Here is a 15,462-nt window from a genome sequence, read left to right as displayed (position 1 = left end):
GCTCCAAAAGCCAGGTGTTTATCATATTCTATGTAAATGCAGTAAGGCATACACCAGGGAGACTGTGTGGATGATTGAAAAAAGATGCAAGGGAACACACAAAACGTGAGTAACCAACAACATCTACAGTTGTAGAACACTTCTTCATTACAGGGGACTCCATAAAGTATGAAGAAATGGAACTGCTAATACAGATCTCGTCATTTTTGGACTGTGTTCTGATGGAGGCTATTGAGATATAAGTGGCTGATGGGCTGATCAACAGAGACACTGGGTTCACTCTCAGCAAAGCTTGGGACCCAGCAATCAGCCAACTAAAATCACAGTATAGGCAGAGAGCACCTTCCATGCACAACACAGGCTGCAGGAGTACTGAGAGACCACAGTTTGCACTTGGCATCCAGTGGCATATCCCACTGCACATCTTAAGAAATTGTACAAAATGCCTTCTCCAAAAATTATTTTGAGCAGTTAGTTCAAGACTCCACTCAAATTGTAAATGGTTGTGAAAACACACTTGACTTCTTAGAAACAAATAATCCTGAGCAAATATGGACCATCTTGATGGATACAAGGATTAGTGATCAGAACATTGTTGTAACAATACTCATCACTGCAACATCCAAATCCAGGATGGAATGTAACAATATTATGAATAGGAGAGTTTCCACTCACCATATAGCAAAGATACACACACACACACACACACACACACACACACACACACACACACACACACACACACACACACACACACATGCAAATGCAACCCACACATGCATTACTGCATTCTCAGGGAACTGATGCTGCAGTGAGGGTCAGTTTGCTTCTGAAGAGGATACAATGGCTTTATGATGCCCTTCCAAACCAAATCAATGCATGCATCCAGACCAGATGTGGTGCAATATCACACTGATAAATGGACCTATACTGCCAAATGCTGTGTAAATCTGATTTAGTTTTGTGATCACTGAAATAACATCAAATACCCTCTCAACCCATTAAGTTTCACTTTGTTTCCTTCCCCCCCTCTGTGTGCTTAAATTGTTTGACAGGCAGTGCACATTTTATCATCCCTTCAGTTTCATCAATCAAGCTTTCGATGGTGGGCAAACCGATACATTGGTGGCAATCATTTGCTTTGTAAACATCCAGAGAAAACTACTTTTTTTCCCTTTCTTACTATTATTAGCTCAATTTGCTACTATCTATTTTCATTCATAACAATGTAAATATACACTAAATCAATCACTGACACTGCATTTATTACCCTATATCAGTAGTCAAACGACAAGTAATGATTATCTTCTTTTTATTTTAAATCACTAATGCCAACTAAGTTAAACTTCATTCCCTTTTCAGATTTTTTAAATATCTGCTTAAGACTTGAAAGTCTGACATTCCACATTCTGATAGAGCCTCCTTCTGAGAACTTCATTGTGACCAATTCTTAATGAGGAGTAGAATTCTATGGTGTTGATAACTGCTAATACTTTAAGTATTAACAGCAATTTTCTACATCTACATCTACATCTACATTTATACTCTGCATGCCACCCAACGGTGTGTGGCGGAAGGCACTTTACGTGCCACTGTCATTACCTCCCTTTCCTGTTCCAGATGCGTATGGTTCGCGGGAAGAACGACTGTCTGAAAGCCTCCGTGCGCACTCTAATCTCTCCAATTTTACATTTGTGATCTCCTCGGGAGGTATAAGTAGGGGGAAGCAATATATTTGATACCTCATCCAGAAACACACCCTCTCGAAACCTGGCGAGCAAGCTACACCGCGATGCAGAGCGCCTCTCTTGCAGAGCCTGACACTTGAGTTTGTTAAACATCTCCATAACGCTATCACGGTTACCAAATAACCCTGTGACGAAGCGCGCCGCTCTTCTTTGGATCTTCTCTATCTCCTCCGTCAACCCGATCTGGTACGGATCCCACACTGATGAGCAATACTCAAGTATAGGTCGAACGAGTGTTTTGTAAGCCACCTCCTTTGTTGATGGACTACATTTTCTAAGGACTCTCCCAATGAATCTCAATCTGGCACCCACCTTACCAACAATTAATTTTATATGATCATTCCACTTGAAATCATTCGCATGCATACTTCCAGATATTTTACAGAAGTAACTGCTACCAGTGTTTGTTCCGCTATCATATAATCATACAATAAAGGATCCTTCTTCCTATGTATTCGCAATACATTACATTTGTCTATGTTAAGGGTCAGTTGCCACTCCCTGCACCAAGTGCCTATCCGCTGCAGATGTTCCTGCATTTCACTGCAATTTTCTAATGCTGCAACTTCTCTGTATACTACAGCATCATCCGCAAAAAGCTGCATGGAGCTTCCGACACCATCTACTAGGTCATTTATATATATTGTGAAAAGCAATGGTCCCATAACACTCCCCTGTGGCACGCCAGAGGTTAGTTTAACGTCTGTAGACGTCTCTCCATTGATAATAACATGCTGTGTTCTGTTTGCTAAAAACTCTTCAATCCAGCCACACAGCTGGTCTGATATTCCATAGGCTCTTACTTTGTTTATCAGGCGACAGTGCGGAACTGTATCGAACGCCTTCCGGAAGTCAAGAAAAATAGCATCTACCTGGGAGCCTGCATCTAATATTTTCTGGGTCTCATGAACAAATAAAGCGAGTTGGGTCTCACATGATTGCTGTTTCCGGAATCCATGTTGATTCCTACATAGTAGATTCTGGGTTTCCAAAAACGACATGATACTCAAGCAAAAAACATGTTCTGAAATTCTACAACAGATCGACATCAGAGATATAGGTCTATAGTTTAGCCCATCTGCTCGACAACCCTTCTTGAAGACTGGGACTACCTGTGCTCTTTTCCAATCATTTGGAACCTTCCGTTCCTCTAGAGACTTGCGGTACACGGCTGTTAGAAGGGGGGCAAGTTCTTTCGCGTACTCTGTGTAGAATCGAATTGGTATCCCGTCAGGTCCAGTGGACTTTCCTCTGTTGAGTGATTCCAGTTGCAAAATTTAAAAAAGTTAAAAATATGGTTGACAGAATGATGATAAATACTACAGGAAAATTTTGTTACAATAGCATACAAATTTCATATAATATCTTAAAAGCAGTTACAGCCAAACTTGACACTTTTAGATTAGTAGACAAAAATGCTTATGAACAGGACATTCTAAAACATTTTCTCACTGTTGCTTCACAACTGCACAGCCATAGCATAAATTTATTAAGGGGAACACAAGTCTTCTCACATGTCATACACAAAGCAACAGAGTTAAATGGTTAGATGGACAGATTTACAAATATTTAACTATCTGGTTGAAGGTATACTTTAAGGAAGGGCGGTACTTATCATATGATCTTTTTCCCCATAATATGTTACTTCTATCATGGGTTTTTAATCATTTCATTTTCCTTCAAAATATTCACTGTAATTCCAAAGTTACAATGCACACAATAAATATGTTTTGTTGGAGAACAATGAAGGCACAGAAATTAAGGTTAAATAGTAAAATAAAAGATTTCTCTACTCTCACCTGTTGTCCCTGATGTGTATAGTATATAAAGTGGTTCATTAGCCTCTACTGGAACACAAGGGTGAGGCGAACCCAGTAAAAGAGCATCATCCCATGAAATATCATACTTAGTATCCAGATCTGCTATGGCAACATTATATCGTTGGAAAATGATGCAACGATGTGGTTTCCAGCTAGAAGTTGCTATTGCCACATTCAGGGCTTCTTTGTATCTGTAATTAAAATTGGTTAGAAAAATTGCAACTGTTCTCTAATTAAAAGTTTTGTAAGTTAAATTTTTATTGAAATATTCACATGTAACAAGATCATACGTTTATATACAACTGTTCTGTCATGTAACATGTTAATTGTGGGTTTGGGTTTAATACCAAATATTAAAATACCTGACTACTTTGTTGGGTTCTAGTCCACAGCTAGCAGCTATAATAATTTTAGGCTCTGCATGCTCTATTCTAACACAAAGCTCTCGTGCGGCAAAACCTGGAAATAAAGGTATAAATTTAATTATTGAATTAGCTTTTTGAACTGCTAAGTAATGAATTAAAGTATTTGAATAATTCTGTAAATTACTCATAAGTAAAAAAGCTTAGTTAAATTTAGGACTCCACTAGAGTATGGTGGTAAATGTACTCTCCACAGGGTGTTTGAGTAGGACATGCCAATGTGTTAATTTAGAAGAGTGCATATCATTCTAAGGGAAAAACACCAGTAAACATAACTCTGATGTCAACAGTTTCTGAGATATAGTTATCAGAAACCAGGAGAGAAGGAAACAGTGAAGTGATGCTAATTTTCTTCGCTAATGAGGACTGAAATATACTTATATTGGGGTTGAGCACCTACATACTGATCATGGTCACCAAAATAGTGTGTTAAGTAAGCATAGCCTGAAAACTGGATGAGTTGCAGTAGCATTACTGGATGACTGCTGTGGTCAAGAGACATTCCTTCATTAGACAAACGTTTATGAGACTGCTTGACACTGAAGTCTACAGGGAAAAATTTCAGAAAGAAATATCTTGCTTGTTCATGTTTTAATTACTCAAGCACATATTTAAGTAATAAAGATGAAGATTAAGCTCCATGTGGCATGTTTTAAATGTGGAGTAACTAAGGGAAATTGATGATAAAACAAAAGTTAACCTTTTAATTTACTGCAGCCTACAATGTTCTTATTCTTGACAGTTTCAAATAGCTGTAACTCAGAAAAAATGGAAACATATCATACGCTTTCATATTTTTCCTTTGAAACATTCTGTATTAGGTCCTACTACCTCTTTACATTTTATAATTTTGTCATGAAACACCCACTATCTTAGTAATACAAATTATATCATTAAAAATTAATTGTAAGAAACAAATTGTAATTTAAATTTATCAGGAAGGTTTTGATTTTTCTTTAATAAAATATGATTAATTTTAATTCAGTGCATTATGATTTAATGTCAACAAATGGATTTTGTTCATTTCACAATATGAAGTAACAACTGCTGTGTTTCCAAAGAATTTGTTATTATTATTCATTTATTCCAAACCAATCAAATATAAAGTAAACCAAAATAAAAATAAGAATGATAACTGTAGAGCTGATTATATCATATACGAGATATTTCATTTGTGGAACGATCCATGTGGGTGGTGGGACAGTCAGATGCACTGCAGGTATAGAAAGAGCTGTCACAAAGTCTTTCCTTTCTCTCTAAATGCTACAGGAGTTTTGCTTGTTATATTGTACAGATTTCTGAATAAATTATTCCATTTCAGGCTACCATATTCTCTTTGTTTATACATGTGGTTTTGGAGCCAGTTAGAAGTACATTGGCTTGAGAGAATGTTTCAATAGTGTCTCTCCTCTTTCAACACCATTCTAGCACAAATTATGGGGTTCACTGATCAATTTCAGGGTGTTCACTTTGTCTGAATTTCCATGTGCATTTCATCACGGGAGAGTCCAGGGATGTTGCCATGGTCCAAAATATTTTTAACTCAAAATCATTGAGATGCTTAAGCTGAATCAGTATTGTCCAAGCAATAGTATCCTTTTTGTACACTTTCTTATCTGCATATTACTGTAACAAGCCATTTCTCAGATCAGTTCCTTGTAATTGAGAACCTTTTCTGATTCTGTACCTCATCATTTTCTTGCACATTTGGAGCATGTGTTTGCCATCACTACTGGTACAATAACTTACCACTGATTAAGAATTGTGAGGTACAATTCTTTAAATGAATGTTTTGTCATATGAATTTATGTTTGCTGTTTCTTGCATCTGTTAAAAAACTATGAGACATTACATTCCCCTACAATAAATGTCAATGCAACTACCGGTGTTTCATTTGCTACCCAGTCTGTATGGATCATTCTGGAGATAAATTATGATCACTGTTCCTGTTATGTTCGAGTTCATAGCACAACATTAATTTGCCTATTTCACTGGTTTATGTCCAATGTAGAATCAGAATGGTGAAATGTGGATACATGCTATTTGCTCTGCATTGTTGCTAAGATTTGCAACTTGCAAAACAGTCCCCTTAGTCAAGTTGTATTTAATTAAATTGATAGTTAGCTTGCATTTCAATTCCCTCTTGCCACAATTTCCTTACTATTTGATTTACAAATTATGCTAGCTATTTGCAGGAGCAGTTCATCTTACCAGGTTTTATTATGATCAAAAGTTATCAAAGGTTACTTACAGTATTTTGCTGAAGTTGAACAGCAAGGATCTTTACACCTGACACATCATGAGGAGGCAGCACCAGACAGTAAGTGGACAGTTCTCCAGCCTCAGCACAGAGACTGGGCTTGGGGCTGGTCATGTAAACATATGCAGCCAACCTGATACCCTCATGTTGGGTAATGTCAATACTCTTGATGGAAAATGGTGTCACTGATCCAGACACTGTGCATCCATAGTTTAGCCAGGATGTCACGAAAACCTTGTAAAACTGGAGCAGATGCATTCTGTCCACTGCCCAAAACCTGTGGCTAAGATACTTTATGGTATTCAGTGTCTTCAGGGTCCTTGCTTTCAGGCCCTTTAGGTGTTGTCACCAGAAGAGTTCTTCATCAAATTTGAGGCTCAGAAACCTCCCCACATCATTAAAATGTAGAAAGGTGTCGCTCATTTGCAAGTTGGGTAAATAAAAAATACAATGAGAATGATTAAAATCAACACATACATACCTGTCTGCAGAAAATTAAAACTTGTCTTTGTGGTCCACTCCTCCAAATTCTTAACTGTGAGTTGCAACTGTTGAGTTGATGTTGCAGGGTTTGAGAAGAAACAAGAAAGTGCCAAATTGTCCACAAATAAGGTGTGTTGCACAGGACTCCTTACTGTGGACCTTCTAACACTTAACACTTGCATATGGGGAACACTATTGTCCTTCGCAAAATTATCAGGTGGAACAACACCAACTTGGTATCTAAGAAATATTTTGTTACGAAAGACTAAATGACTATGAGTCATGAAGCCCCATTGATGGGTCTGTCTTAGAATAATGAGCCTCTAAGTAGTATTGTAAGCCCTAATTCATGTCAAAAAATATCCATGTGCAATGCTGTCTACACAGTCTATTGTATACTCACCTCTAGCATAGTCAGATTGTCAACAGCAGATCCACACTTTCAGAACCTGACTTGGGAGCAGCTAAGTAGCTGCCTGGTCTTTACTGTGAAGACCAGATGATGGTTAGCCATTTGCTCCAAGGTCTTTCTTACACAGCTCATTAAGGTTACAGTTCTGTAACTAATGAGGCATGTTATGTCCTTTCCTGGTTTGATGAGCAGTATCAAAAGTTCCTCCTTCATCAACTTGGGAAATTGCCCTATCTGCCATACAGAATTTAACATTCTAGGAGAATTTCTTTTGATTCCATTACCAAGTGTTGCAGCATGATGTACTGTATTAGGTTGCTACTAGGCACAATATCATGAGCCTTGGACAGTGTTGAATCTAGCTGCCACATGGAAAAGGAGTAGTTTTATGATTCAGTTGTTGGACCTGAAGTCCAAGCCACAACTCATGGTCACACAGTAGTGGTGAAATGCTGGATTCTTGTTGGCAGTGGCAATAGACATAGCAAAATGCTCTGCCATATTATGGTCAATGTTTCTTTGTGTTGTCTTCAGACATCTCTGTTTCAGCACCACTGCTACAGATGACTGACTATGTTTACCAGAAATGTTCCTGATGGTTTCCTGTGTAGAATGATTGGAACAGTTAATTGTTTCCAGAAATACTTGCCAAGAACTTTTCTCACCATACTTGATTAGGCAATGTGCTTTGGCCGTAGTTACCCGAAAGGATGTGTTGAGTTTCCACTGTTGATTGTTATTTAGACCACTGCAGAGCCATAAGCTTGATGCAAATAGCTGAGTGTTATTCATCACTCCACCAAAATGCAGGATGACTCCTAAGGTGGTCTGAGGATTTTTGGATGGGTACGTCAATGACATGGTCGATCACACTTGTGGTGTGGTCTACCAGTTCCTAGATGCTGTCTTATGTTCAGAACCATCTAACAGGCTGTACAGCATCCAGTTTGCTCTGATTTTTGAGGACTGCCTCACCTCATAGATGAAAACAGAGTGAGAAGTTGTTACTAGAATGAGGGACACCCGTAACTTCCCACTGAGAAGAACCTTTGAGGGCTAGAGAGCTGAAAGAGATGTCAGTGGCTGAGGATGATCCAGCAGCAGTGTGAAAATGTATGTGATTGCCAGTGTTGAGGATACACAGCTTCTGAGGCTCTATAACTTGACCTCTGTGGCAGGTAGAATGTGAGTCAAATAACACATTATACTCACTGAAGTCAACAAGGAAAACACGCCGAACCTCTAGCAGGAAAAGAAACTTGTAACATGAGAGATTCACTGTAGGATAAGCAATAATGGAGTAACTGTCTACAATGGAAGGATAACAAGGAGGTAAAAATGATTTCCACATGTTAAGCCCAATCAAATTGCAAAATAAAAAATGAAACAATACCCAGAATCATTTGCCCTCTTGATTTGAAAGCTGATAATTGAAGTATCGAAGTCATGGATAATTTTGTTTGGCAGAAGTCATACGATAACACACAAGAGCAAGAAATATGATCATGGGCTTTTTTTAAATTTTGGGCATTGCTGAGTCAGGAATGTGTTCATTATCAAAAAGACCTTCATTGAGAGATATACAAAACACAAAACTGTTAATGCTTTTGTGAAAAATTGCTGACATATTGCCTGTTGGTTTCTATTTCATATTCTTTAGCCAATATTTTTTTTTTTTTTGATGATTTTCCTGAGATATCACCAGCTTCACTCTTCATTGCTGGTGGTGGATTGGAGCCAAACTCATTGTCGGAGAGTGTATGAACCTGTAATGCCAAAGTCTGAAGCCTTTTGTCTGGTCATTAGCACTGTGGTTCTCCCCTTGGTATCTGCACCAATTGTCTGCTGCAGCACAGGAATAGAGGATTCATTTAGCTTGAGGCTTTGCTCTTTCTTGTTGTAGCTATTTTCATGTTTGTGGATTTCTATGGCTTCCCTCAACAAGAGGGCATGGTAGCTCTTTTCACACACTGTATGCTCCACCACAGCCAATTTCTCTATCTGCCCCAACCTGAAATACCGTTTTAGTGATCTTGGTGTTGATGGATGTACAGGGTATGTGATATAGTCCTGGCATTGCAGTTGTGTTCCTTTTCTCCTTTGAAAATCTGAGACACTCCTTGATCTCCTTGGTCGGTTTAGAATTAATAGTCTTTATGCTGTGTTTTCACACTATATGGCCGATTCTGTCCATCACAGTGGGCATGTATTTGTCCTTCCAAAGTGTGTCTTCACCAAGAGTTAGATTTCATGACACTTCTTATGGTAACTGGTGGAGTACCTACTGCTCCTTAGAATGTGTTCCAGGTGTTTTATCTTACATCGCAGGTGCTGCAGCTCACACAATCATCTTGCACTTATTCTTTCTTTTCTTCTTTTAGTGTTCAACCTTGAGGTTGGTCTGCAGCAGAGCACCATTCCTCTCTTCTGTCTATCTTAGTCTTCATTTTCACGTATGTGTTACATCCAATGTCATTCATGATCTGTTGCATGTATGTTATCCTTGGTCGTCCCTGCCAATTCCTTCCCTCAATAGCTCCTTCTGCTATTGTTCCAATGATGTTGTTGTGTTGTAGGATGTGCCCTACAAGTTTCTCTCTTCTTGTTTGGATGTGCCTCCACAGAGATCTGGTTTTCTGTACTCTTCTATGCAACTTCATCATCCTTCTATAGCACCACATCTCCATGGCCTCTAGCCATCTTCTCTCTTCTCTTCCAATTGTCCAAGTTTCATATCCATATAGGGCCACATTCCAAACGAAACCTTTCATGATACTTTTCCTTATTTTCAGACTGATGTTGTTGCTGGTGAGTAAGTTTCTTCTCCGATTAAATGCAATTTTTGTCTTTTGTATTTTGCTCTCACTTATTACAAGTGTGTTAATCTCTCCTCTTTTCTGGTTTGGGCAATGAGTCCACAAATAACCTTATAGGTTGGGCAACCACAGCGAAAAAGACTTGTACATAATGTGAAGGATAATCAAACCATTTAAAATTGAAGATGGTAAAATAGTCTATATTAAAACTGAGTGAAATTCCAAATCTGCAATAGCTGTTTATTATGTTTTCACTATATGATGATTGGTTTCACACCCTGGAGGTATATCTTCAGGTCATATAAAACTGGTACTTCATGTGTCACAAATCCCAAGCTACAAGTGTGTAAAAACATGTCATTCCTCAGCATAGCCTTATATGAAATGGCAGATGGGTATCTGATCTGAATCATGAATGATCAGAACGCATCTCCAAAACACAATCAAAAGACAAGCCTGGACAGCACATCACAATCCACATATGACAGGATAAAACCTATGTGCATGAAACATTGCAGAAGGAATGTAATGTAAATCAAACCACAGGTTGTGGTGTCGGTAGAGTATTAAAGAGAAGAAACCTACCATTATCAAGATCTACAGCAGAAAAAAAGAATTAAAAGACACAAAATCTTTCAGAGTCATCAATATAGTAAAATATATTGGCATATGTCAAATAGAACTGCATATTATAGTGCTAGCCACACACTGATTACTGTGAAGCCAAGCATGCGCCACCTCGTCCCTTATTGAACATCGCGACACCTAATGGTAGAAACCAAATACAAGGAGATGCAGATCTGACCATGGGAATTGCAGTAACAAAATGGATCTCACTGCTAAATAACAATCCCGTACAAGAGATAGAAAATTTTAACCATTACACTTACGAGAAGCAAGATAAATTGAAATTACTTAAAGCTAAGGAAACTGAACTACGTGGTTCCATTCTCAACAAGATAATAGAACACAACTGAAGTCCTAGCCTTTGATGGTGAAATATGTTAACCATTAAAAATATATATATATAAGATATAGAAACAAAATATGTAAATTGATGGTAAGTAATTCTAGATCAAGTTAATGCAACAATTGATCCCTATCATTTTTTAAACAGTCCAAACTAACAAAGAGAATATAGAGACTATATGATGGATTCTAGTGAAATCAGATCAGAGCTCCTAAAACTAACCTCTCAAAACTGGCCAAAAACCCCTGGGGGGAGGGGGGGGGGATTGGAAGGGAGGGTGGATGGCAGAGGTGGTTTGGAATGGAAAAGGAATATAGGAGATCTGAATCTAGGCAACAGGAACAATTATTTATCCAGGATGAATGTAACCACATGTGGACTCTATCAATAGTGAGGAGACTATAAGTAGCTGAGATTCAGTAACAGACCCCAATGTTTTAGGTACATCTGGCTGTTCAATATCTGTAAAGGGGACTTCTTGATAGCCCTAAAAATGTACATCTCTTCTAAAATATGTAACACTGTCCCTTTATACTCAATGCATAAAATGTTGCTGTTGTTTTCTAACATTTGTTTCCGAATATTCATTTCCTGCAAATGTAATGACAAGGTGGACCTTGATTATTCACATTGAGGTTGTAGGGAAGCAGCCTACTCACGCTGTAGTAAATTCACATCAGTCTTTCCATTGTGTGCCAGCCAGTCCGCTGTAACTAGCTCTGACGTCATAAATGTTGCGCAATACATTAAAAATCAAGCAAATAACCTAAAACATTTCTAGCATGTCAGGAGTAATACTAAATTAATGTGTGTTGAATATCAGTTCGATAACTTTAGCCATTTTCGAAATTTGGACGTTTTTCTGTAAAAATCATTGGCGCAACAGAAAAGAGCTAGAGAGTTAAAAATTTATAATTAGATTCATTTTTCATAATCATTTAATAAAAACAGTATTCTGGATCTCACAAATTAAGATTTTAGTGGAAATTCATGATTTTCTGGTTTTCGTCTCAAAACTTAAGGAAGCAAGATAGATAGATTAAGTAGGCTAATAAATAAGGCTAGGATGTTTATATTTAAGTTGAATGGAGATCCGCTATCACCATAAGGATGTGAGAAGTTTCATCTGAATACCTATAAAACTATAGCGATAGCGTATCTCCAAAGGGCCCAGTTCAGAGCTCGTCTACTGCGTAAATTGTAATTAAATTAATTCTCTCGACCAAAATATTTAACTTAGCCACGTCAAAATTTTATTATCATTACTTACCTGTGTGTTGAATGCACATTTAAATTAAGAGCTTCATCGGCCATCAGCAAGAGAAGCTATGACTTATTAGGTAACTTAAAGTGGTGCATTACTAGCCCAGTGGCTGGTTGGGAGAGCCGATTTGATCAGGCGTTCCCTTAGCCGTCCGCACCGCGGCTTTATATATAAGAACGCTGCGCGAGGAAGGAAGGCCCCATTTCTCTCCAGACGCTGAATAGCACGTCATCTGTGTCGGGAGTCGCGTCGCGTCGGTATCATTGCTACAAACAGCCTCGGATGCTGTATTAAGTTACTCGAGATACGCGTAACCATGAAATCATTTGTGAGTGAAGTGTTAATTCTGGGTTGACTTTAATTATCGATCTTCAGTTTGCGTATTGTCGTATTTTCACGTGCCGTCGCGGGACAAACATTCCACCATTATTTAGCGTGGCGTTTGATGAACCTAATCATCAAATTATGGCGAGCATTCATTTAAACATTTAATTTGGACATTTATAGTTGCATCAGCGCATGAGACTCTGGACTGCTCTGTTAGTTAGCTTGTGTGGATTCTTTTGTTTTTCATCTGTGACTTTCAGAATATACTCAACTATTTTAGAAAATTGTTTTTGATTATAAATCCCGGACAATCTCCTAATTCCTCAGAGCTATGAGCTGTAACTATAAGTGTATTCTCAGATGAAGTGGGCACTAGGAATTCTAATTACAGGCTTCACGTTTTGTTAATGACTTTCTGGTTGCCAATATTGTAGTTAGAGAGCCAGTCTTGAGAACGGCGAAAGACAGCATAAATAACATTCTAAATAACGGGAAATGCAGTGCTTCTCCATTCAAACAAACATTTATGCAACAGTTAAACAATAAATTCTATCCACCGCCCCACAAGGTGTTTCTTAAGCCACATACTAAAACCTCGACACTTTATGGCATAAACCCCAGTGTTCTTATACAAGTTGGTGCCACATGACCCTCTATGTCTATATCTGGTCCCAACATTATGAGGAATAAAAAATGCTTCTATATATCCTTCTTTCTTAGGTGTCTGCCTACGCATTCTGACACACTCCCATATTATGGCAAATGGTGATATCCAATGGTGGGCTGGTTAATGTGTAAGGTAACTAGTGTGGAGAAAAACCCTGACTGGCATAGAGGGGAACCAGACACCCTTTTGAGAATCTCATTGTTGATGCTCTGAACAAAACTACTCTTATATCCATTGGAAATAGCATTGTGGATAATAGCATCATATTCATTTCTGAAAGCTTCAGCGGAGAGTGGAATGTTGTGAAAGTGATGTGAGAACACTCTGAAAGCTGCTTTATTATAACTGATGGGATGTTTGGAGGAAGATTGGATGACCAAGTCAGTTGTAGAGGGCTTCCTATAAATATCAAAAGAAAATCTTTCAAAGTGACGGCCAGATCAAGGTAAGGGATAATATCATCAGATGAATGTTCAATAGTATCAGTGTACTGTGCATTTTAATATTATTTAAAATAATACTTTGCCATCAATTTGCAGGTTCTATTATCTTGTTGTAAATGGAACCAAGTAGTTCAGTTTCCTTAGCTTTAAATAATTTTAATTGTTTGTCACTTCTCTTAATAAAGGTAATGGTTAATATTTTCTGTCTCTTGTATTGGATTGTTATTTAACACTGAGATCCATTTTGTTACTGTGATTCCCAAGATCAAACTGTGTGTCCTATTAATTTTGTTTCTACTACTAGATATCGTGACCTTCAATTTGTGACTGGGTGGAGTGTGCTTGGCTTCACAGTATTCAGTGTGTGGCTAGCAGTGTAACATATGGTGCTATTTCCCACATGCCAATTTATTTTAGCATGTTGATGACTGCAAAGGACTGGGTGTCCTAATTCTTTGTTTCTGCTGTCGATCTTGATGAGGGTAGGTTCCTTCTCTTTTATACTCTACCTTCACTGCAAGCTGTGTTTTAATTTACATTACACTCATTCTGCAATATTTTGTGCTCATAGGTTTTATTCTATCATACATGGATTGTCACATGCTGTCCAGGATTGTCTTTTGACTGTGTTTTGGAGATGTATTACTGATCATGCGTGGTTCAGACAGGAAGGCCATCTGCCATTTCATCCAAGGTTTTACAGAGAAGAGCACTTGTACTTTGGAATTTATGGCACATGAAATATGAGTTGTATAGGACCTGGAGACATACTTCCAGGATATAAAATTGGTTGTCATACTGTGAAAACATAATAAATTGGAATTTCAGTCAGTTTTAATATAGACATTTTAACATCTCTGATTTTAAATTGTTGGTTTGTCTTCCACATTATGATGATTTCAACATTTATGCAGTTATCAGTCTGTGTGTGTCTGTTCTTGATACACACCGTGTCCCAGGTTCTCACCATTCCTTGTAACCAGAACATCTAGGAAGGGTAGCTATTGGTCCTTGTCTACATCTATAACAAATTTTATGTTGGCATGGAGACTGTTCAAATATCTTAGGAAGCCACTGAGATGTTCCTCATCATGATTCCACATGATGAAGGTGTTGCCTGTCTACTTCTTCCTACCACACCTTAGACTATGAGGTCCCAAGTCCAGCGGCCATCTTTTGAAATGCTCCATAAAGAAACGGGCTGATACTGGACAAAGTGGACTACACATGGTGATGCCTTCCAGCTGTTCATGGAAATCACCATTCCATATGAAGAAGCTCATGGTAAGACATACGTGAAACAGCTTCTTGGTGGTGTCATGCACAAAAATGGAATTGATATACTCCAGAGAATCATTGAGTGGCACTTTAGTACCCAGGGAAACAACATAAAGGCTGACCAGGATGTTGTTTGGTCCAAGTTTTAGTTTCTTCAGCTTCTCAATGACATGTTCGTGGCTGAAGTGAAGAGGTCAAGTGTTTCCCAGTTTATATGCCAGTGCACCAGGAGTGCTTATGATTGGTCTTAGTGATACATCCTCTTTATGGATTTTTAGTCATCTATACAGCCGAGTAGAGCTTCTGTGTTAGGCAGATTCCTCTGTATGTCTGCCAAGAAAGAGGTTATCTTGATTAAGTGATTCATATTACATGTGATCACCGCATCAAATCTGTGCTTAGGTTTCGGTATGTCATCAGCTCTAATAGGTCCCATATCTGCTGCTGGCAGTTGTTGCAGGAAATAGGGGAGTACCACAGTTGTAATGACCATGGAAAAAACCCCAGATGTTGGTGTAACTGGGAGCTAGTATACACAACCTCCAATTATGA

General features: G+C 38.3%; 1 protein-coding gene across 1 annotated transcript in view; it reads right to left on the bottom strand.

The window, feature by feature from the left end:
- The window catches only part of LOC126470040 (acyl-CoA synthetase short-chain family member 3, mitochondrial), a 324,267-nt gene that overhangs the window by 144,997 nt on the left and 163,808 nt on the right, over positions 1 to 15,462 (bottom strand). The window contains exons 5-6 of the mRNA XM_050097536.1: positions 3,931 to 4,027; positions 3,548 to 3,759 (exon numbers count right to left, since the gene is read on the bottom strand). Of these exons, the coding sequence (XP_049953493.1) occupies positions 3,548 to 3,759; positions 3,931 to 4,027 (309 nt within the window). The remainder of the gene's footprint in view (positions 1 to 3,547; positions 3,760 to 3,930; positions 4,028 to 15,462) is intronic.

Source organism: Schistocerca serialis, chromosome 3, assembly GCF_023864345.2.
Source record: "Schistocerca serialis cubense isolate TAMUIC-IGC-003099 chromosome 3, iqSchSeri2.2, whole genome shotgun sequence".
NCBI classification, from domain to species: domain Eukaryota; kingdom Metazoa; phylum Arthropoda; class Insecta; order Orthoptera; family Acrididae; genus Schistocerca; species Schistocerca serialis.
Note: the sequence above shows the minus strand (reverse complement) of the source record. Positions and strands in the feature narration are given on the sequence as shown.